At 47.3% G+C, this 25,130-nt stretch overlaps 1 protein-coding gene across 7 annotated transcripts in view; it reads left to right on the top strand.

The window, feature by feature from the left end:
- The window catches only part of MIA2 (MIA SH3 domain ER export factor 2), a 626,403-nt gene that overhangs the window by 284,846 nt on the left and 316,427 nt on the right, over positions 1–25,130 (top strand). For all 7 annotated transcript variants that reach the window (XM_078659761.1, XM_078659760.1, XM_078659759.1 and 4 more), the window contains exon 10: positions 9,988–10,059. In XM_078659761.1, coding sequence (XP_078515887.1) covers positions 9,988–10,059 — 72 coding nt within the window. The remainder of the gene's footprint in view (positions 1–9,987; positions 10,060–25,130) is intronic.

Here is a 25,130-nt window from a genome sequence, read left to right as displayed (position 1 = left end):
CAAGTTACCCCATATGACGGCCTCTCTGGTGTCCCGTAGTGTTGCACTTGAGACCTCAGCTGTGCAAACAGCCTTTTCCAGAAGGTATCTGTTCAATTTCCACCAAAGAGCTTTAGGCACAGCCTGCAAGACTTTCCTTGGTACCATTGCTAGAGCATGGTCAAATATCGAAACTACCCTATACAAGGTCCATTCGTTTCCACAAGGGGCTGGTTGAAATCAAAATATAGTTAATGCTAGAAAGTGGTCTTCAGGCGTGAAATAAACTGTAGTCTCTCTTCCCTTCATGTTGTTCCCTCAAGATATCTATTAAGGTCAAGGCCAACATCCCCTCTCCAAATTACAGGGATGTCACATTCGTAAAGGCTCACCAACCACCAGATATATCTAGTAGTAGATTCATGACCAGCTCACCTATGATAATCTTGCCACATTTCTGAGGATTCACAAAGGGGATTTGTTCTATCCTTGGTTTGGAGCATAGATGGCCACAAAGGTCGCAGTGGCCTGGCCACTTGTGCCATTATTCAGGGTTGCCACCCTTCCTCAACTGTAAGTGAGTTAGGCAGTGTGACTTGGAATCCATTGTGAAAAAGAATAGCAAACTTGCCTGTTTTATTAGTAGCTTTTGAGGAATTGGCGGTTGTAAATGCTAGACTTAAATCACCCAATCTCCTTTCTTGGTGTATGCGTTTTTTGGAATCAGCTATGTATCTAGGACCTTTTGCTGATGCATTTTAAGCAGAACTATGACCATCTAAACTCTTGTAAAAATCCACAGCACAATACAAGAATAAGAACCCCAAATCTTAACTTTCCCAGTCACCTATTTATGTGAGATATGCCCCTGCAACATCTCCTTGCAGCTCTCTCCCTTCCTAGAAAGTAATTTAGTAATGACGCCTAATTTGCGAGCTCCAAGAGACAACTCTGTTGTCAGTTAATATTATAGGTAGCAAAGGAGGTATGTAAATCAAACCACAAATAGTTGTTTCAAAGACATGACAGCTCAGGGAATACACATTTCTTCGTGTGGTTTAGTTCAAATAGTAGAGCTTCTGAAATATGCTTGGTTGACCGTTTCCTTCCCAGCTAATTGGTTGCATTATTTGCAGAGTAGAAGCTCTTCATATAGAGGATCCCTAGAGGACAGAGAGACTCACCTAAACACAAAACTCATGAAGTAAAAACAAACTAATAAAAACAAAGAAAGAAAGGTAAAGCATGTTTACATAAAACCTCAATGAAAACATAATGGCGAGCAGCCCTGGCCTTTGGCTATATATTTCTACTAATTGTGGAGTATTGGCCTTCACTTCAAATGTATAAAATCCAATAGATTCACACACCCTTACACTATCACTTCAATAAATGTAATTGCTACCTATACATCTCTGTACAGCACTTTTTCAGTAATAGAAATGACTATGCACCTAACCTGCTTCCAATACCATGTATTTTGAAACTGATATTAAAAAATGCCTTTGATCAAGATATTTTGGACAGAGCCAAGATATAAATCTCCACTAATCCGACGGTTAAGTTTCATTATACAATGAGAGAACATTGGATAACTCCCTTAATACAGAAGGTATTTCATCTACCATTGTCTCAGGGTCCTATTTTATTCTTAGAGTTTACGGATTATAGTCTTCAAATAGCTGTCACAGTCTACTGCATTCTAGATCATTATTGCAGACACAAGCTAGATATAGAACTATTGTAATCTATATTGACCAAGGTAGATTTAGAACTATTTCAAACTATATTGCCCAGAATCTTGCTCCCGAAACATTTATTTTTGACCATCTGGTTTCTAAGTTGGTCATTTTAACTCTTCCAGAATTCTAGTAGATATACCTGTTTAAAATTCCATTTGCAATTAAGGTATATATTGTGAATTGGCAAGCTGAGAGGCTAACTCCATTTCTGTTAACCACGTTGTCCAGGGACCCTCCACTTTTACTTCAAACGAATACTAAGCAGTCTTTCTACTTCACATCTCAGTGGTAGCAAACCTAGCTAGAAAATGTTCACTGACCAATGAGTACCTCGGCTTAAACCCAGAACTATCTGCCTCATCTTTCCACCTGTTACATTTAATTGAGTAAATGGAAAAAAATATTTTAACTACAGACCTATATTCCATAATAAAAGCTGTGCCATGATGCTTGCATTATAAGGTGTTGTAGTCATGGAAAACATTTTTCCCCAAAACATCAGTTTATCAGTTTCTGACAATACACACATTTTACTATCACTAATTTTAGGGAAAATTTCATTTTTGCCACAAATACCGTTTTTCATATGTCACATTTGGTTCCCCGAGACCAGCTTATGTTCACACACAAATACTCACATGTACATGTGCCTCACGTGGGCAAATTCTACCTTCCATATCTTGCCATCACATGCCACTGCTAGTCAGAATTATAAAAAGGGTGGCCAACCTAATGACGAGAAAGATCAGAAAATGCCAGTGTAGCTCAGCAGTATGCCAGAGCCTCTATTGTGTTAGGAGTGGATACCATAATGCTAATGATGACCATCACTATACAGCATACGGCCTCAGCTAGGCCAAGAATGGCCACCATCACTAGTGTAGCTATAATGACAGGGCTGTACGTAATTATACCATTAGTGGCCACCATTGTGCTAGAAGGTGCCATGGTTAGCCCAAGAATGTTCAGAATATGCTATGGATGACTACTGCTATGCAACAGAAGGGGAATGATTATGTCTCAAAAGCTCAACGTGTTAAAGAAGGCTTAACCATTTTGCCAGGATCTTCCTTCTCCAAGGGGGGTTCGACATTATGCCAGGAATTGTTTCATTTTGCCAGAGATCGACGTCTGTGTACAGATGAAGCACCAGATAGGACAATTATTGATGCCAGGGGTTTCTGGCAGGCAGAAGTCGCAGAGTGCAAGAACAGTCACCACACCCGTCACACTCACAAACATGCCCAGACCAAGGCATTGATTTTTAAGCCCCCAACACCTTGAGAATCAATACAGTAAGAAGCAGATGAATGACAGTGTGATAAATTACAAGTTGCTTCGCGCGGTGTCCCTCATCCCCATCCCTCCCCCTTCCACCGGTGTGCCTCAAGAGCATGGTCGTTAAACAAGTAAGGTGCATCAGAATCCAATACAATAGTAATCGTGAACAACAGTAATACAGTACAGGGCTTATATATACCTTAAAGATCACCATTTAGTCCATTGATCCCACCCCAGGTCATTCTCCTTGCGCTAAGGTGCCAACTGGCTCCTGTCTGTTCCCCAAGTCCGAACCCTCCTCTGAACCTGGCACTGGAGCCTGTAATATTGCAACCAAGGCCTTCCATGCCCTTACCGCCTCCTGTGCCTTTTCATTATTAGCACGTAGGGCCTGCTGTAGCCTAAGCGTAGCTTCGTTCCGAGCGCACTTAAGCAGTTCCGCCCTCCATCTCCCCACATCCGGCCCCCTCGCTGACTTCCAATGCATAGTGATTTCCCTCTTGCCTAATAGAAGGCCCAGATCTATAAATTTACTTATCACTTTCATTTTAGCTGTATGCAGGAACCAATGCAACAAACAAGCGCCCAGTTCCGGTTCCATTATACGATCAGTTATATGACAGACTAGTTACATCACCTCTTTCCAATATGTCCCCAAAGTCATACATCCCCACATCATATGCTGGAAGTCAGCTCCCTCCAAACTACATCTCTGGCATTGCGCTGACGCTGCACTGAAATATTGATTAAGCTTGGCCGGTGTCAGGTACGCCCTGTGCAGGACATAAAACTGTACCTGCATTCCTCGTGCTCTTCCAAGCCCTTTGGATCAATTGGGCCCACCCTTTTTCTGGGATTTCCCTGTCACTTCCCTCGCAACGCACTCAATGGCTCCAAAGCCTCCGTCATCATGCGCCTGTAAAGGCACGTAATGGCTTTAACAGTTCCCGCTGCCATTACCACATACTGGCATACCATTGAAGTCCGTGGTTCCGACAGACCCACCCCCCCAATAGCACTGTATTGCTGAGGCAAGCGCTGAATGCCGCACATAATCCCCACGCGGGAGGTCGTCTTTATGCTGTAGGGCCTGAAATGTCAACAGGGTTTCGTTCTCATAGAGGTCTCCTAGCATTTGTATCCCCATGTCCTCCCACTTAGCTAGAACCGTCCAATCCCCACCATGTGGAAGGCCGTGCTCATACCCAGCGGTATCTCTGGAGCATACAGGCGAGTGAATCCGGCCCGACGTTGGCTCCGATTCCAACACAGCCGCAGCGTCCTCTCCTCTGCGGTAAGTGGCTCAAGACGCATCTTCTGCTGAAGCACTATGAAGTCAAGATATAGCGAGGGATCCGACGCCCCTCAGGGCCATCCGGGCCCAGGGACTTCCGAGCCACCGTGTGGGTGAACCACTGCAACTGTGCTGCTAAATAGTACCATTCGAAGTCTGGTACTGCCAGCCCCTCATCAGCTCTCGGGCGTATCATTTTAGCCATTGCAACCCGCCGTCTGCCAGACCCCCAAATAAATCCTATAGCCATGGAGCGGAGCTGTTGAAAGACGGAGCCCGGCACCCAAATCGGCTACGTCTGGAAATAATACAATAAGCGCGGAAGCGCCACCCGATCCGCTACCGATAGTGGTAACGTGCTCCAAAATCCAGTACTGCCTCTAAGTCCGCGCATGGCCCGGCCAAATTGCCCTCCAATAAATCCTCGGGGGTATGATAAATGTTGGTGCCTAAATAAATAAGGCAAACAGTGGGGCTCCCATCAGATATCCGCCACCTATGGAGGATTCAGCACAGCCGGCGCCACTGGGAACAAGCAGGTCTTTGCCCAATTTACACACAGCCCCGAGAACCGGTCAAACACCTGCAGCAAGTGTCTCGTGCCCTACAATGCCGCATCCGTGTCCGTGACAAATATCAGCAAATCATACGCATAAAGGGAAATAAACTGCATGTCCCCACGTAGGTACAACCCTGGATAATGTGTCCCCGACCGGGCATGGGAAGCCAGAGGTTCAATGGCTAGGGCAAATAACAATGGAGAGAGCGGACATCCTGTCTCGTACCCCCAGACCAAGCCACTACATGAATGAACGAAAGAAAAACAAAACTAAAATGCACACTCACCCTTCATGCACTGCTTCTCTCACAAACACACACAACCTTTACATACATATACACCAACACATGCACACATAAACACACACATCCTTTCCACACACTCCCCCCACTTACACAGTAACCTAAACTCCCCTAGTTGCATGTGCCTGTAGTGTCGATGTTTGTGTATGTGAAATGACTTTGCATTTGTATGAGCAGTTAATACCACATGTACATGTTATCCAAAAAAAGTATGCAGACTAGTAAAAATAAGTCAATTATAACATTTAGCGAGCATAATTTAAACATGCAGTAATTTACTCACATTTCTAATATTCCTGTTGAGTTGACCCTTATTGTTTTAAGAAACATTTATGGCCGACTTTCTTGTGTTAAGATGAACTGTAAAAAATAATCAGAGTATCATGGGTCACGGTATAAATCTGCTCTCGCCATAGCTGCACTAGCAAAAAGGCTGTTTAATTCAGATCGTGTGCTTTCACGTTTTCAAGGATGCAGGAGGACTTCATTGTGACCATGAGCAAAGATGAGACAAGGGAGAACTTTGTTAGCTCTTTATTGTAATGTTCTTCTTGTAGTTAAGCCGTTGCACTTTTGATTTTGTCTGTTATCGTCCTTTATCGTGTATGTCACATTTAATCCTCTTTGCTGTTAAATATTATATTTTTTTGTGGTATCAAACCGAGTCTCTGCTATAGCTCCACAACGTCTTTCTAACTACTTTCCACCGTTCTGTCTTCCTTCCCCCTTCTCAGACATTTGACCCAAGCAGGTATTGACTCATATTGAAAGCACTGGCCATGAAAACTGCTTCATTAAAAATGAAGCCGGTCAAATGGAAGCATATGGGCGACTTGTGAGCTCTTAAGGCAGGGCAAGAGAATTCTCATTCGCATGTAGAATGGTGGGATAGCATGGGTGTCCAAATAGAGGTACATATGCGAGTTGTTTGCCTCAAGACTTCGATTTTCTTCATTGTTAGCAAGCTCGCGTTGGCAAAAACATGAGACCGTTTTGAACCCTTCACATAGATAAGAGCTTGTGTTGCTGCTAATTGTATGTTGGCGACGAGTGGAGTATGATGGACCTTTGGTGGAAAACCTATTAGAACTTATCAAATATGTTTGGAATGGCAATGGTCAGAAGAGTTTCTTTTCACCAATACAATTTAAATTTAAGCATGTAGCTTCTTAATGAAAATTGAAGTAACACATTCTAACAAAAGCAGCATGTTTTATATTTGAAGGCAACACATTTTCGAGCATATATTTTTCCAACCTCACAGAGAAGTGCAAGTCCTGCCTGTTCTGTTCATTTACATTGAAAAGGCTTGGGCAGGCCTGACACCGTTCATGTGGTGCAGAACTTCTTTTAAAAGATCAGCAGTCTGACTTCAGACCTTCTTGTTGCACAGAAACAGCACTGGCAAATAGTAGAGGAGACCACCTCAGGCCAACACACAAACTTGATCCTCCTCAACCTCTCAGCTGTCTGCGATACCGTTAAACTCTCCACCCTGCTGAGCGGGTGGAAGGAGTGGGTGGGGTTATCAGGGACGGTGTTTGTGTTAATTTTTGGAAACAACTATACTGATAGTCCTTTGTTTCATTCTCCTGTGAGGTACAATTCATAGTCGCCTATGGGATCTTAATCTCCCTGCTACTATATAACATTTAATAATTTCCCTAGCTCTGGGACTTTTTAAAAAGAATGAAAAACTTCATTTGCTTTTCTAAATAACATATACATATCAACGTATACATATCAACAATCACAGGAGTTAGAAAAAATATAATTTGCAGCCACAAGTTGTAATCTGCAGTGTGCAGCAGTGTAATAGTCAAATAGACATTGGTATGTAAATGCAGCCAACATGTCAAGGCTGACACCTAGCAACAAAGCCAATAGATCTTGCCTATGTAAGAGCTATTAGCTTTGCCAATGTATTTTAGTCATGTTGTACACCAGTGTGGCTGCTGTTCAGCATGGCTTAAAGTTAGTGGCATAGAGGAGAGTGGTGTGGAGTGGCTTACAGTGGAGTATCGTGGAGTGGGGTAGATTCGAGCTGAGTGTCGTAGAGTGGCATGGAATAGAGGAGAGTGGAGTGGAATAGAGTGAGTAGAGTGTTGTGGAGTGGAGTAGATTGTCGTAAAGTGGAGTACGGGTGTTATAGAATGGAGTAGCCTAGAGTGTTGTGAAGGGAGGCGAATGGCATAGAGTGGAGAGGTGTAGAGAGTTGTGGAGTGGCTTAGAGGGAGTTTCATAGAATTTTGTGGAGTGTCGTAGAGTGTCGTCAAGTTGAGTGTTGTGGAGTGGCATGGAGTGGAGTAGAGTACAATGGGAAAGTATGTCGTGGAGTGTTATCGACTGGAAAGTCATTGAGTGGAGAGTGAGTGTTGTAGAATGAATTGTCGTGGAGTGGAATAGAGTGCAGTGGTGTAAAGTGAAGTAGAGTGAATTAGTGTGTCATAGAGTAGAGAGGAGTAAAATGGTGTGGAGTGGCATAGAGGTCGTTGCGTAAAGTGGAGTGTTGTAGAGGCGAGGGGTATTGATTGGAGGGTCATAGAGTGGAGGGACGTGTCATAGAATGGAGTGACATAGAGTGTCTTTGAGTGGAGGTGCGTAGAGTGCAGTGGCATGTTGTAGAGTGGTGTGTCATGGAGTAGCGTGTCATGGAGTGGCGTACAATGGAGTGGTGTGGCATTGAAGGTAGGGAAGTGGTGTAGAGTGAAGTGGCTTAGTGTGGAGTATGCATGGAATGGTAGTGCACTGCCATTACAGACCGCACATTTCCATTGGAAAAGGCCATTACATTTGCACAGACATACAGTTTTACTGATAAAAGTATAGAGCGCACAAACGATAATGTGTGGAAATGTCAAAACCTAGTGTATTGATTTGTTTTGATAGTATTAAAATATTTGTTTCCACCACTCTTCAGAATTAAAAAAAAGTGCTTCATTCATGCTTTCCTTATTGTGATATATTCTGAAATATCAGCACAGTTAATTTACAGACATTTAAATGTGGTTGTGTGCTAGAAAAAAGTCCATCCTGTCACAGCAAGATTGACTCACAAATCCAGTCACTTTGAAGTCAGAGGAAGATAAGAAAATACGAGCTCCCTCGGAAGACTGCGCCTGGCATTTTAGTTCCTTCTTTAAATGCACAGCTCAACTGGCAAGATAAGAACAAGATGTAAAGGCTTGTTTGCGAAAATCGAGCACTGTGGTAGAATTCAGTAACTAGGCTATTGTCCACGGGAGGGATGAATTCAAACTGTACAGCCTAAAACAAATCAAGCCAGCAGATGGAAAGGAAGCACGTGCGATTTACAAATCCAATGGTAAGTAATGGGTAAAATGCATTCCCAGGGAAGCTTTCCGAATATCCCCGAAATGTTGTTAACAAACCAGACAGCTGTGCTGTCTGTTAGGCTTCGACCTTAAAGACACTCTTCTAGAAAGACGGGGATGTAATCACCAAGCTTTCCCATTCCAGAATCCCACATCAGCAGTGGTCAAGCAATTACTTTGAAGAGGAACCCAGATATACCTTGGATGAGAAGTTGAAGACTGGTAACAAGTGTATCCACCACATTGTCGTAATAAGTTGCGTCTTTCACCCAACCCACCTTTCTGTGTACCCTCCGCTCAAATACTTGACCATCTTTAGGTAAAATTTCAAATGTAAGCAAATGATATCCAGAAACTCATCCATTTTGAAAACATTGTGGAAAAGCATACTGGCATTGGGGATTGTCTATACCTGTTCCTCTTCTGGATGAAGGAATATTTCCTTTCTTTGAATTGATCAAAATCGGAAGTTCTACTCGTAGGATGGGCAGCTGCAAATCGCTTCCTTTCAGCTGGTATTTCACACTGCACCCCCCTACACCTTGTAACAACAAATCAGAAATGAAATTTTGAGAAATGTAGGTATTACTTTCGATCCTTACCTAAATTCCAATTTTCTCTTCCATAAAATTATTCTACACTGACAAACTGATCACTGAATTGAGTATATAAATGCCCGGTCTGTAGTACTGCAACATAATCTATAGTTGCCTATTCAAAATCTTGTCACCAGGTTACAAAGACTACAAAGCCGAGCCGCCAGAATGTCCTTTCATCCTAGTAAATTGAATCACATCAAGCCAATCCTGAAAACGCTGTATTGCTGTATGTTGAATTCAGGATCAAGTTCAAAAGTGTCACACACAATGCATTTTTGGGAAAATAGCCCTGCTACAATGCCAATACGCTCCAACCAGAAATCCATATTCCTTCTCTATACACCAGATCAAACACCTATTCAGGAGACTTAAACGTTGCTGAAGATTCCTAGGTGTTCAAAGTCCAAAGCCCCATTCTCCGATTAGAAGCAGATTACCTCTCTTTGAGGAAACTCCTGAAAACCGAGGTTTCAAACAAGCGGTCAACTACACCCGATGTCCACATTGATTGAAGCGACAGAAGAATGGCAGATCTAGTTTCACTGCACACATATGACAAGCCTCGGAATCTTGGGGAAAAGGTGTTCGTACATATGGCCCAAACTCTTATGAACTTAGAACACAGTGTTATTTTCTTTAGGTTCATTTCAGCACCCTCAAGGGATATAAAGTGCGCATGTTAGGCGAGGGGCACAACAAGATATGTTCTGATCTGCTATTTTATTTCTGGTTGATTAAAACAGCCCACAAATGCTTTTAGAATGGTGCAATTTTAGATCAGGACACCTTTGTATTGTTAACATTACTTTAGCAGAAGTTGCAGATTGAGCTCTTTGATTTGCAAAATGCTGTGTTTTATCATATATTTTTGTTAACTTATACACTTATGTTTTCAGTATGAAGAGCTTGAGCAGTCCTTAAATGATGCCAACCTTTTGAAAGAGTCCTGTGAAACGAGTTGTCTTGAGGTATGTTCACCAGAAATAACTTTTTTTGTCTTCGTGTTACAGATATATTTGTATTTCAGATGCCCTATTTATTACTCTTGTATTACTGTATTTTACCAGGCAAGTGTTGTCTAGTCTTGAAAATAGTTCCTGCTAGCTTGCAACATTCGGGATGCCCTTAAACCTTTCACTTATTTTATTTTCCCTCTACTTTGTTTAGATGTCCTATATGAAAATTGTTTATTAAAACAATTATTTTCAAATAAAAAAACGTGCCTGGATGTTATATGTTGTATTTAGTTCCTTGCCCAATTATGAGTTTGCTTTCTCTTTTTTCCTATTATTTGTGCGGGGGTATTTATTTTTCAAGACATTGGGATGTACTGGAAAGGCAGTTATGTTTGCAGCTTGGTATCCTAGGTATCCTTAGAGGATGACTTCGATGTATCTTCTGTTGTCCCCAAGTTTATGTTGTGTGGAGAAGTGTTACAGCTCCTCCATTGGGTATCATGCCGCTGCATAACTTCATGCCTTTTCCTTACTTCTGTCCACTCCTCTGGCATCCTCCTGCCTGGTAATCTCCAACAAATGGAAACCACAAACAAGATTTATTCCTGTTAGGGGCTTGGGCTAGAACTCCTGCATCACTGCGACCTATGAGGTAAGATCCTTTCATGTGCCTCACCAAACACCTGCATTGCCAATCCCAACAATCACATGAGACCTAGACCTCAAAACACTCACTTAGCATCTTTACATTACACAAACCCAACCTCATAGACACCCCTCATACCGCTGCACACCCTGAAAGTATCAGGCACATACTCCATCTCATACTCCTGAATCAATGGTCTACAGAACACCGTGCTTTAGCCCTTGTAACATATTACAATCTTGATGCATTCTTCATCACAGAAACATGGCTCATTGCCACATCCTTCATCAACCTAGATGTCCTTCGTCTCACAGCATCCAGCATGTGGGTGGGGCTCATAAAATGAATGAAGCCTCACCATCATCATCCAAACGTCCTCCTAGTCTGCACCATGTGTAAGCAATACTATATTTCATAGAGCTCCTCACATGCCAATTTCCTCTCTCCCCACCTCAGTCTCTTTTCTGCATTCCATCTCATCTACTGGCTTCCTGGGCAGAATAAGGTATTCACTGATGAATTTTTTCTCATACCTCTTTATGACCTCATCTGTTCGTCACAGCCTCTCTGATAACTGACGCATTAAAATTACAAGAGACACCACCCTCAATCTCATCGGTACACTCCACTAAGTACAGTATGCTACATCATCAATACATTACAAAGTACACATGCTGCACTTGGTCTTCTCAACAATACCAACCATCTTCTATTGCAAGCGCTTCCAATACTAAAAGACTGTACTGTCCTCATTGGCATCCCTTGCTCAGATTCCAAACAATACATGAGGGTCAACCCAAAAGAAAACCGCAAACCTTCATATCCTTCAAAGACGTCTCCACAGACAACCTAAAGATCAAACTCCTTCCTTGCTCTGCTACCTTCAGGTCTGACGTCATCACTCTACTATGCATTTCTGGAAAATGATTTGAATACCTATGCTGCAACTAATATGCAGGCTGAAACCTTCAGCACCCTGGTATTCCGAAGCACTTGTTGACAACAAACGGTACACTGCACTGCCAGGAAAAAATGGAATGAAAACCGAACCCAACAACCTCATTCTACTGAAATACCTTCTCATAACATGCAGACAATTCATCATATCAGCCAAATGTTATCCCTTTATAACAGGATTTTTTTTTTTGTTAAAATTTTTTATTGTTGCACCATGTCAGCACATGTACTGGTTCAAGCATTCAGATACTTGGCGTCAACATTCCGCCACATCCAGTTCGAATCGCAACATTTCTTTTCCTTAACATTAAACAACAAACAACATTCAGGTGTATATCTTGATCTCACAGAGGCAAGGTAGGAATATGTAAGCTTCCTAGTTGTGCCAGGCAGGCTGTCGGTCCTCAACCCCCACACATATCCTTAACATCCCTTACGCCAGGAGGGCGAGACAGTATCTAGGCAATCCGCGCCCCTGCCACCCCATCCCACCCGCAGTCCCAATTTTATGCTACATCTTCCTCCTCCTCCGAACTATCTACATCTTCTTCTTCCTGTAGAGGTGCACAAGGCTCCCCCCTGTAGGCATTCCACGGCAACCATAGTTTGTTCCATTTACGTGGATTAGCCCTCTGTTGATACACTGCCCGTTCCACCATCATGAGCATATCCATATTCTTGCACCACTGTGTCAATGTCGGTGTCTCTGTCGCCCCCCATCTTTGTGCAATGTCTCGCTTCGCTACCATCACCCCTATGACCACCCATTTCCGCCCGTATGACGTCAGGTCGTTCGGGCCCCACACATTCAACAAGCAAATTCTAGGGTCAGGAGTGAACGGGAGCTGTAGCGTCTGGGCGATCGTGCGTACCACACGCTTCCAGTAATCTAGTATAGTCGGACATGACCAAAGGGTATGGAACAGCGTCCCCTCCTCCCCACAGTTCCGTAGACAATATGGGTGATCTGCCCTCTGAATTTTGTGTAGTGTAGTGCGTGTGTAGTACACTCGGTGCAGTACCTTGACCTGCACTAATCGGAATCTTGCTGATATACCCGCCTCCCTAGGCGATGCCAGTGCGGCATTCCATTCCCCCTCGTCCAGTGCACCTACATCCTCCTCCCATTTCTCTTTCAATTTCTGTAATGGGTCAGGCAAATTATTCACTAACTTACGATACGTGAGGGATGTAGCGCTAGCTTCCATGAAATCAGTGAGTAGTCGGTCCTCTAAAGGGGCCGAATCCGGGACTTGAGTACCTGGTGTCAGTGCGCCCATTAATGCGTGTCTAATCTGTATGTATCGGTATGTCTCAGTGGTGTGCAGGTCATACTGTTCTCTCAGAGTAGCAAATGGAACCACCCCCTCCTTTGTCCATAGATCTCCTACCGTGGAAATCCCTATAGCGTCCCAGCGGTCAAATCCTTTACTACGTCTCAAGTTTCCCAGCACCCCAGAATCCCACAAGGGTGTGAGTTGTGTAATCACCCCCCCCACTTCAGACGGGATTGAGCCTTATGCCAGAGCGTTACGGTGTGCTTAGTTGGGCCAACCAGTTTTGCCATTAGGCCTTTGTTGTAGAGCGGGGCCAGAAGTGTGTTAATGCCGAGCTGCCGTCTGTCCGCTAAGTACGCCGGGTCCTCCTGCGGTGCGTGCAACCATTGGTTAATCACCTTGAGGTGAGCCGCCCAATAGTATAATTCCAGGTTCGGGAGTGCAATCCCTCCGCTGTACCAATCTCTAATCAGTTTCACCTGCGCTATCCTTGCCGGACTATCTCCCCACAACAGTCCCGACAGTTGCCCGATACCTGTTTGAAGAAGGAAGGCGGAACTAGTGTCGGTGTATTCTCCAAAACATAGAGGAACCGGGGCAGCGCCATCATTTTGAAAAGCGCCGCTCTGCCCAATAACGTCAGCGGGAGTGTCTTCCAGTGGCGCACGTCCGCTTTCAGTCTGTCGAGCAGTGGTTTCAGATTCAGTTCCTGAAAGGTCACGTGATCGCGGGTGATCTGAATTCCTAAATATTTGAAGGAAACTTCCTCCACCGCCAAGGGGCAATCCACCTCCAGACGTGGCGGGGTGCCACGCAGCATGTAGAGCACCGATTTCCTCCAGTTAATTTTGTAACCCGACGCAACACCCTGCCGCTCACACAATGCCAGCAAGATTGGAATCCCTTCTGCCGGGTCAGTCAGGTATACCAGCATATCATCAGCATACAAGGACACTCTGTCCTCCCAACCATCACCCCAGTCGATACCCCGCATCAGTGGCGTGGTTCTAATGATAGTTGCCAATGGTTCCAATACCAGGGCGAACAGTAGTGGCGAGAGCGGGCAACCTTGTCTCGTGCCCCTTGCTAATGAAATGACTCTCGAAACATGCCCGTTCGCGGTCACCCGCGCCATCGGGCGTTCGTACAGTAATCTGACCCACCCTATGAATTTCGGGCCAAAGCCCATATGGTCCAGGACTGCAAAAAGGTACCGCCACTCAACCAAGTCGAACGCCATTGTGGCGTCCAAGGAGAGGATCGCTGCATCTGTTGTCAGTGACGGGGCTTTCGCCAGAACACCATGTAGGCGCCTGAGATTCAGCGCTGTATTCCTGTGCGGCATGAATCCCGATTAGTCCGGATGGATGAGGTGGCTAAGGTGAGGTAATAGCCTGCTGGCCAGTAACTTCGCCAGTATTTTGCTTTCTGCATTAAGGAGGGAAATCGGTCTATAGGAGCCGCAATCCTCTGGGGGCTTGCCAGGTTTCAGGATCGCCACTATGGTGGCCAAGCACTGATCAGGTGGCAAGTGTCCTCGGTCAAGACTGTCTACGTACATATTGAGTAGCGGCGTTGCGAGCGTTTCGGACATGGTCTTATACCACTCAATCGGGATTCCGTTGGGGCCCATGGCTTTTCCCGGGTGCAATGCCGCAATAGCCGATGCTATCTCCTCGGCCGACAAATCTGACTCAAGGTCCTCAACGCTATTCTGCAGTAGTGTGCGGGTGGGCACTCCCACGAGCGCCGTCTCCGCCATTTCCCGGGTAACCTCTATGTCAGAGGTATACACCGCTTGGAAGTGATCAGCAAGGAGTTCAACTATCCGTGCCGGGCGGGTGTGCATCACCCCCACAGAGTCCTTCAGTTGCAAGATAGTCCTCTGTCCCTCCCGCTTTTTCTCTAGCCAGGCAAGGAGTTTACTTGCCTTGTCCCCTACGTCATAGATCCTATTGGTAACGGCCGTCATGTGTTCAAGCACTCTACCACGTAGAAAATCAGTATGACGTTGCTGACACAGCCTTAGTGCATGGAGCGTGTCCCCGGTCGGGTCAGCCATATGGACTTCATTTGCCTCGGCTAGTCTGCCCTCTAGGTCTAATAGTTCCTTCTTCTGGGAGCGCTTATAACTCGTTATTGTGGAGATGGCTTGGCCTCGGAGGACCGTTTTATATGCTTCCCATAGGACCGATGGGGATGAGACCGAGCCAGCATTCTCCGTGAGGTAGCATGTTGTCGCCGCTTTAAGGGCCTTGGACACCTGTGGGACCCTAAGGAACCCCGGGTATATCGGGTATATGCGTTCTTGGGACCGTTCCGGGTTGGAAAGGGTGAGCGTCAACGGGGAGTGGTCCGAGACACCCCTCGGTTTAATTTGTACATCTTCAACCGTGAGCCGCCCACGCCCCGGTGCCAGGAAATAGTCTATTCGTGATAGACTGTCGTGGACCGCTGAGTGGTAGGAGTAGTGCCGGTCAGTCGGGTGTAATCGCCTCCAAAGATCTATCAGGCCTTGTGCCTCTAGGAAGTCATGCAGCCGGGAGGGCCCTGGGGCCTGCTTTCGCGTCGGGAACCTATCTAGTGTGTTATGTGCCACCGCATTGAAATCCCCCCCTACAATGAGGTCCCCGTCTGGGAGTTCCAACAGAAATTTTCCAAGCTCTGGGAGAACTACCGTGTGTAGTGCCGGTGGAATGTATACTGAAACTATATTCAACTGTCTCCCTTCCCATTGTCCGAGCGCTGCTGCGAAACGGCCCTGTGTATCTACCTTTGTGGACTGAAGTATAAAACGGGAGGATCTATGCATCAGTATTCCCGTCCCACGGGATCCCCTTGTAAATTCCGAATGAGCGATCATACGGTAGCCCTTCCTGTCTAAGGCGTGTGTGGCTGTACCTGTGAGATGTGTCTCCTGCAGCAGGACTAGGGCTGGGTTGGACCTTTTTATACTGTGGAGCACCAATCCTCGTTTGACCTTGTCCCCCAGACCTCTCACGTTCCAGGACATAAGTTGCAGAGGTGTCATGTGCCCCACCCCGCTCACCCCCCTCCCGACGTCACTCCGTGTGGTGTGTGTCATGGCATCTGTGGTTGAGAAAGTCTATGCACAATAACAATTGCGATCTAAAAACTCGACATGAGCCCGCCATAGGTAATGTGTATGCCTCATCGTTCCAATCTACACCTGCAAAGTAACTCGAAACAATCAAAACCCCCCCTCTCCCAACTCCCCCCCACCCTGCCCCCCTGCTCAACGGACTCCAAACTGCCCGCCCCCCCAACTCAGCAGAGTGCCTGAACCCATCCCCAAACATAGTACTTGCGCGCTGGGGTGAGGGACCCTCCGGAGTCAGCGGCCCCTCTTCTCAGTCACGGAGGCCCTCCGCCCAGTATCCACGGCGGCACGCCCGGGCAGCGTCACAAGTGTTTCCCAATGGCAGTTGGTAGCGATCACAGGTCTGCCATTTCTTCCCCTTCCTGAAGGTCGTGCAAAGGCGAGCGTTGACTCAGTTCCTCCCCAGACGTTTGGGAGCTTCGTTGTGCCTCTCCGGTTCGGTGTCCGGTCGGTCTATTGGAACGGCGTGGCCGCGCTGCTGTTCTCCACCCCTCCAACCAATCCTGCGCAGAATCCGGGGTCTCGAAAAACCATGTCTTACCATCCGCTACCACCCTGAGCTTGGCCGGAAAGAGCATTGAGTAAGGCAGTTCTCTGGCCCTGAGTTCTTTTTTCACCTCAAAGAAGGTTCTTCTCCTTCGTGCCACCTCCGCCGTATAGTCCGGAAAGAACGCCAGTGTGGAGTTTTGGATGCGAACAGGTGGTGATTTCCGCGCCGTCTGCAAAATCGCATCTCTGTCTCTAAAGTTGAAGAGGCGCGCTATGACTGGCCGTGGGTTCGCCCCTTGTTTCGGGCGGCCTCCTGGTACCCGGTGTGCCCTTTCCACAGAGAAAAAGTCCGAAAGACCCTTCGGCCTCAATTGTTGTTTAATCAGCTCCTCGACGTAGAGGTCCATGGCTCCCGTGCCCTCCGACTCCGGAATCCCAATAATACGGATGTTATTCCGCCTGGAGCGTCCCTCTTGATCGTCCAGTTTATCACGTAGGTCCTTGTTCTCCTTCGTGATCCGCTCCATGTTGACCTGTAGCTCCGAGACATCCTCCACCAAAGAATTAGTTACTATCTCCATCGACTGCACTTTCTCAGAGATTTTATGGAGATCTGCTCGCAGGAGTGTGATATCAGTCGATATTGTTCCAACCGTCACCTGCACCTGAGCCAGGGCCTTCATGACGTCATCTATCGTCGCCTTCTTGCCCCCCGTCGACTCCACCGTTTTGCCCTGTATCGATTTCGCATCAGGCGAAGAGGAGGGGGCTCTATCATAGGCATATTTTTCCAGCCGGGCCTGTGCGGCTCCTCCTTTCGATCCCTTCCCGGCCATCTCAGTGGCGACCCCTGTCCCGGCACTCGGGGGAAGAGCTTGGTGGACAATGTCACAACAGACACTCAGGCCAAAGGGAGATCACACCCACGTAGAGCACTCCTGAATTGCGTGTGGCGCACAAACACAGCTACAGTACCAAGGAGCCAGCAGTATGTGAAGCCTCTATATGGAGGCGGCTAAGGCAGGGCGTAAAGAGGCAGTGAACCCCCCGGGATCTTCAGGTCCGTTCTCCCTCAGCATTCAGAACCCGTGGTGTTGTGGGTAAACTTCGCGGGCCTTTGTGCGCCACAATTGGGACCTTCGCTATGTCACCACAATCCACTGAAACGGTGCCGGGCAATTCGCCACACCCCGCGCAGTGCGAAGCGTGGTGCCCGCTCCATTAGGCAGTGCTAGGGTACAGGTGAAGTCTCGCGGAGTGAATAATATGCGGGGCACCCAGCCTGCCAGTCCGGGCCCAAAGGGCTGCGTGCTATTCACAAGTATCAGAAATATTCAGCCGGCTGTGCGAGGCCTCTCACTCTCGCGTCCCCACCTGGCAAGCCGTCTCACCTCGGCTCCTCCTCTCACCGGTGGTTCCTGGCTCCGACGTGCAGCCCTCGCGGGCCGAGCAGTGTCCGGACCTCTTAGCAGCTCACTCCGCCCTCAAGCCCTTCGGGACCCGGGGTTCCCCAGCAATCGTCGGCAAGATGGCGCCCGCGATCCTCGCGGCGACCAGGACACCTCCGCAGGCTCAATCCGGCTGGGTGGTGCAGGCGATTCCCACAAGTGACCTCTTCCCGTTCGGCAGTGTCTCCGGTGGTGTCTCCGCCCGGGGAGGAAAAAGTTTTACGGGCCCACGGATCCGAGCGGGCGCTTCCTGCGCCGCCTCTCCCGGATCACCGCACTTCCGGTCCGCTCCCTGCCTCAGACCACACCCCGGCTCACGGGCACCTCAGCGGCCTTCCAGGTCGTCGCTCGAACTGCACTTTTCAGCCACGGATCAGGAAATCGCCGATCCCCAGACGCGCCGCCCGGTCCCGGGCTTCAGAACCTACCCGTCAATGATAGGTTTGTGACGGATTAATTGCCGGATTTAGCAAAGAGGCCGCTTCAACTACGGAGCTTGCCCTCTAAGCTGCCGCCATCATCGGCTGCTGGCCACGCCCCTATAACAGGATTTTTAATGATACTGACAACCCCAAACAGAATGCTCTTCAAACTAATCAAGCACTCCATCAACCCACCCTATCAACTACTACTTTATTGAAAAAATACAGCAATTTAACAGCTCATTAACAAAACCAAAATGGTTTCTCCTCTGACACGCACTCCTTCCCACTGCATTTCACAGTGGTCGTTCTTCAACCCTGTCTGTCAAAAACGTTTGTGAGACTTCCTAGTCCCCCCAAAGCCACCACCTATAATTGCTCTCTGGAGAAGCTCTCACTCCCACTTACCATTGCCAACACCTCCATGACTCCAGGCCTCTATCTGGAAGCTCTCAAGACAGGCCAACTGGTCCCACTGCTGAAGTAACCATTCTGACGACCTTACCAACTACCAGCCAATCACTCATCTACCCTTCCTCAGCCAGATCATTGAAAGAAAGTGGTCTATACACAACATCGATATCACATTAACAGATCGTAGATGATTCCCTCCTAGCCACAGATATAGATGGGCCTGACTTCATCTCTTACTGATTCTTCTGGCTGCATTTGATTGTTGAAAAACCAAAGGTGGTGATGGACGGAGCGTTGACAATACAAACACTCACCCCCAGTCAACTGATCTGGGTTTAATCCATCACCATTCTTTAGCTCACTCCGCCACCCCAGTTCAGACATGGTCATATGCAAATCAGTCTGACCCTGTGCCTCATGGGAACAGTCCAGCCTGAACTGCCAAGCCATGTCTTCCCTGGACCGGAATCCAGCTTCCCAGGACCGGTTTCTGGCATTACAGCCGTCTTCAGCCGGGCTTGCTTGACTCCAGTGGCAGAGTGAGCAAGGGACTCACGTCTGAGCATACCCTGCCAACTTAGGGCGAACAAAGAAAAACCAAAGGTGGTGATGGACGGAGCGTTGACAATACAAACACTCACCCCCAGTCAACTGATCTGGGTTTAATCCATCACCATTCTTTAGCTCACTCCGCCACCCCAGTTCAGACATGGCCATATGTATTTGATTGTTGACCACCCTACTCTCATCCACACCCTGAAGTCTTAAATGGGATTCACAGGAAACATCCATCACTAATTTTCCTCCTACCTAGCCAACTAACGCCAATTTGTTCACATGGGCACCTCCAGTCTCAGAAGTTCCTTATCTCCAGTGGAGATAAGCTCCACTGGAGCTTATGCTCTCGTGTTCAACCTATGCTCTCATGTTCAACATATACATGCGGCTCTACTCACAGATAACAATATATAATTTCACCAATGCTCTGAAACACAACTGTATTTTATGGTCTACACTGCCTTGGACCCTCCAGTCCCTCAAACAATGATTGCATCCCATTTGTTCCTAGATGTCTGACCTCTACTTGAAGTTTAACCCAATCAAAACCAGTTCTTGCTGTTGGCCAAAAATAAGAAGTTACAACTAGTCCAAACCTGGCTCCGTGACTTGAACTTGGATGGTTTCAAACCCTACTTTCACACAAAGCCAAGTCTCTTATTTTCACCTTGAACACTAGTCTCACCCTCAAGGAACATATTGCCAAGAAAACCAAGATGGCCTAGTCTGAGCACTCTCTCATAAGGAAAGTGAAACCATCCCTCCCAGAAAGCGACTTCAGAACTGTTGATCAAACCATTGTACTCTTGCATCTCCTTGGTGGCGATGCCCTGCCCCACGGGCTCCCAGGCTCCACCCTGATGCCCCCCTATTAGGGGTATCAGGATTACAGCATCAAGGGCCTGATGCAATACGACCACATCGCACCCACCCTGATGTAACTCCTCTGGCCGTTCCTGACATCCTGCACCATCTTTAAAGTCCGCTGCATCATCAACAGTTCCAATACAACTGGCACCCTAGCTTTTCTGGCTCAGTCACACTATTTCTGACAGCTCTCTGCATATCCACAACTGGGACACCAATAGACTGGAGATGAAGTGTAAACAATTTAACGAACAAGGCAACAGGCCTCATCCATCTATGTAATTGGGACCTCGAACAACCTCTCCAAATTCATCAGGGCTTCCCCATCTGAACTTCAATGTAAATGAGCTGAAGACACACACCAGTAACAAACCACTTTTGCTTCTAGAAATGTGCTACCGCTCCAATCATACGTTGACTGTGCCTTTGTCTTAGACCCTATTAAGAGCTGTGCTGCCTTTCGACTAAATTCAGGCTCTATAAATACCACAAACCTACATACACAAACCCTTCCATAAGGACATACACCAAACCATATTAACAATGGATTGTGTTGTACAGGTCCCTTTGATGATGTCCTTGGGTCAAATGAGTTATGTGATTCAAAGGTTTTTCTTTCACAATTATGAAGCTGTTCTCACTACATTTGTACCTCATTTCCTTTGCCTAAAAAGCAGAGGAACAGTGCTTCTGCTTGCTGTTGGAGCTTAAAGTGGTAAGAATCATGTTTACTGGTAGCTCTAAAAGTTTAGGACAAAAGAGGGAGCAACCAGGGTGACTGCAGAGTTAACTCGGTGAAATCCAACATCTTCCTGCTCAAAGTCTGTTTCTAAGCAGGTGTAGCAGAAGACTTTAAAAGGTGTTAGCAAACACTGGCATGGTGTGTTCAGTGGCTTGGTTATAAGGTGTAAAATATTAAGAAAATTATGAATGTGAACCCATTCCCATTTAGGTATTAATTTGAAAAAGTCAACCTCTGCAAACCCTCCCTTGGCAAAGATCAGGTAAATACTAAAGCAACATTTAAGACCAAGCAATCAAATTATTTTGAAAATCCCTTAGACTGGAATGTGTTGGATAGGGACATAAGGTTTTTATCTCAGTAAGCTTTTTGATAATGGCTACCCAATAGAAGTTGCGATTTGTGATGTTTGTGATTACGCTTTCGACTCTTGCATCACACACCCTAAAACACCTTTCGTTTATAGGTGCTGAAAATGACCAAGAAAGGAAAAAAAATGATCTTAAATGAGTTGTTAGAGTTTTATGGAGTCACAAAAAGAAAAGAACAGTTCAAATATACACTGGGAGATTGTTTCGTAGTCCTGTAGCCAGTACTCAAAAGGTCTTGACAGCTCACGTCACAAGCCTTGATCTTGGTACTGAGAACAGATGCTCATCCTAATGTAATACTGTGGTGTTATTTGTAGTTCAAAGAATAATATAACAGCCTCCCTTGACTTAAAAGGGAATTAATAACTCTCTCAAAACAGAATAGTCATTGGTTGATGTTTCATTGCCTAAAAACCAGCCAGTCCACAGCATTTGGCACTCTCTGCAAAGAGATGATCTTGTAGGTGTGAAGAAAAACTTGCACATAAATCAATATCTCAAACCAAACCAAGTTCTCCAAGACTTCTGATACGATTGTGTCATTCTCCTTAGGAATGAACAAAGCACAGTATCACAGATTTGCTTGCGATAAGAGGTAGTCTGCCACCTTCTTTCCACCCCCAGCTTCCTTTCAGTTCTGCTCAGTTTAATTTTTTTTTTTATAGTTTTATTTTTGTTGCAAAACACAGATAGTACATTTGAACACCATCAGTCACATGGACACATACATTCGTAGGGCACCAATGAAGAACACAAGAAACGGAGAGTGTCAAAAGGTGTAAGGGCCCTTCGGATTCCAAATGAAAATTCGGCAATTCAAGTGACATGATGAAAGGGAATATACATACATCGTGGAAGATACCGGTTGCTTTTTCAGGTTTTTAACGTGGTTTGCTTATAAACAACTTAAACAAGAAAAACTGCACACATAGTTCTGCATTTAGGTGAGGCAATATCTCCTGTACCCTGCATCCCAGTCTATCTGCTAGGGACTTATCCAGTGTTCCCGTTCCCCCTGCCCCCTCACTTCCCCGCACACCACCCTCCCTCAGGCAAGTCCAACCCGCACCCGCGTAAAGCACCCAACAGTCATTCTCACATTCAATCAGAGGTCCCCCTCGCTCTCAGATCCTTCGAGATCATCCTCTTCCAGTGGGTCGCATATGTCCCCCCTGTAGGAGTTCCATGTTTGCCACACCCCATTCCACTTGCGCGGGTTACCCCTCAGTTTATATACCGCCCTCTCCGTCAGCATGAGCATATCCATGTTACGGATCCACTGGGCCAGCGTGGGTAGGTCAGCCGATCCCCATTTCTGTGCTATGTCTCGTTTCGCCGTCACCAACCCCACCGTTACCCAGGTCCTTGCATAAAAGGTGAGGTCAGTCGGCCCCCAGACATTCAGCAGGCATAACCGCGGGTCCAGAGCAAGGGTGGTATGTAGTGCTTGGGCCAAGGTGCGCAATACTCTTCGCCAGTAACTAACCAGCAGTGGACAGCCCCAGATCGTGTGTATGAACGAGCCTTCTGCCCTGCAACCCCTGAGACAATAAGGATGCTCAGCCCTGTGCAACTTGTGCAGTGTCGTGCGAGTGTAGTAAATCCGGTGTAGGATTTTCAACTGTACAAGGCGGAATTTGGAAGAAATGCCTGCTTCGCGCGGGGACGCCATGGCTGCGTTCCATTCAGTTTCATCCAGATCGCCCACCTCCAACACCCATTTGTCTTTCAGTTTCCCCAGTGGATCAGGCATGTTGTTGATTAATTTACGGTATGTCATCGAAGTCGCCCCTTCCTGCAAGTAGTCCGTGAGCAGACGGTCCTCCAGAGGGGAGGACTCGGGCGGGGATGTGTCAGGCGGGATCGCCGCTCGCAATGCATGTCTGATCTGAGTGTATCTGTAGAGTTCTGTTTCCCTCAATTCATATTGCTCCTGTAGGGTTGTAAAGGAGATTACTCCATCCCCCGCCCACATGTCCCCCACTGTCGAAATGCCGATATTATCCCACTGTTCAAAGCCCTTGTAGCGCCGCAAGTGGCCCAACGCCTTCGTGTCCCATAAAGGTGTAAGTTTAGTGATGATTCCATCCCATTTCAACTTCGCCTGTGCCTTATACCAGAGACGCACTGTGTGTTTCGTAGGCCCCGTCAGCTTCGCCGCGACACCACGATGGTACAGTGGGGTCAACAGACTGTTCGTGCCCAATTGCTCCCTGTCTGCCTTAAACGCCGGATCCTCTTGCGGGGCGTGTATCCACTGGTTGAGAATTTTCAGCTGAGCCGCCCAGTAGTATAGCTGTACGTTGGGTAGCGCAATGCCACCGTCGTACCATCCCTTGTTCAATTTCGTGTGTGCGATCCTGGCTGGCTGGCTGCCCCAGAGCAGGCCTGAGATCTGCGCCGTTATCTTCTGAAGGAAGCTATCTGGCACCAAATATGGAGCATTTTCAAGGACATAAAGGAAGCGTGGCAGAGCCATCATTTTAAAGAGCGCTGCCCGTCCTAGTAACGTCAAGGGGAGTTCTTTCCAATACTGCACATCACCACGGAGGCGGATTAAGGGGGGCTGCAAGTTCAGTCGTGCGAACTCAGCCTCGTCCCGGGTGATATGAATCCCCAGATATTTGAAGGACGTGCGCGCTAGTTCTAGCGGACAGGAGTCCGGGAGTGGCGGGAGCGGTCCCCGTAGCTCGAAAATTATGGACTCCGCCCAGTTAATGGTGTAACCCGAGATCCGCCCATGTGCGGTACAGAGGGCCAGGAGGTTAGGAAGGCTTTCCCCCAGGTCTGTGAGGTAAATTAACATATCGTCCGCATAGAGGGACACTCTATCCTCCCAGTGCGGAGTCCACTGAATACCTTTCAGGAGTTGTGTGGTACGAATCGTAACCGCCAACGGTTCCAAAACCAAAGCGAAAAGGAGGGGTGAAAGCGGGCACCCCTGCCTTGTGCCACGGCCTAGAGATATAGTCCTGGAAATGTGGCCATTTGCCACCACTCTGGCTATGGGATCCCTGTATAGCATGCGTATCCAGGAGATAAACACCGGGCCAAAACCCATGCGCGCGAGCACTGCAAAAAGATAGTTCCACTCCACCATGTCGAACGCCATCTTGGCGTCCAATGACAGGATTGCGGCCGGGCGCTGTAGCAGAGGGATTCGCGCCACCACCCCATGTACCCTGCGGAGATTCAAAGCAGTACTACGATGTGGCATGAAGCCGGATTGGTCTGGGTGAATCAGTTGAGGTAGGCACGGCAGGAGCCTGCTCGCCAACACCTTAGCAATAACTTTGGCCTCTGGGTTCAGCAAGGAAATAGGTCTGTACGACGAGCAGTCGCTGGGGGGTTTACCTGGTTTCGGTATTGCAACGATGGACGCCATCCGTTGGTCCGGTGGCAGCCTACCTATCACTCTAGATTCATCGTACATATGAAGTAGGGGCGTGCTCAGGAACTCAGATTCAGTTTTAAACCATTCAATGGGGATCCCGTTGGGGCCCATTGCCTTACCCGGATGGAGGGCGCCAATAGCCAGTTGGATCTCTTCTACCGTCAGTGGCGCGTCTATGTCATTCGACGTCTCTGCCGTCAATTCCCGCAGGGGGGTGTGTTCGAGGGCAACCCGGACCTCGTCCTCCCCCACCACAGTCTCAGGGGTGTATACCCCCTCAAAATAATCCGCGAGGACTTCCACTATCTCGTCGGGGCGTGTATGAACGTTACCATGCGGGTCAGTAAGTTGTAGGATGTTCCTTCCCCCCCCTTGCC

The sequence above is a fragment of the Lissotriton helveticus genome, chromosome 9, assembly GCF_964261635.1.
Source record: "Lissotriton helveticus chromosome 9, aLisHel1.1, whole genome shotgun sequence".
NCBI lineage: Eukaryota > Metazoa > Chordata > Amphibia > Caudata > Salamandridae > Lissotriton > Lissotriton helveticus.
The sequence above is the reverse complement of the archived record's forward strand: the minus strand, read 5'-3'. Positions and strand labels throughout refer to the sequence as shown.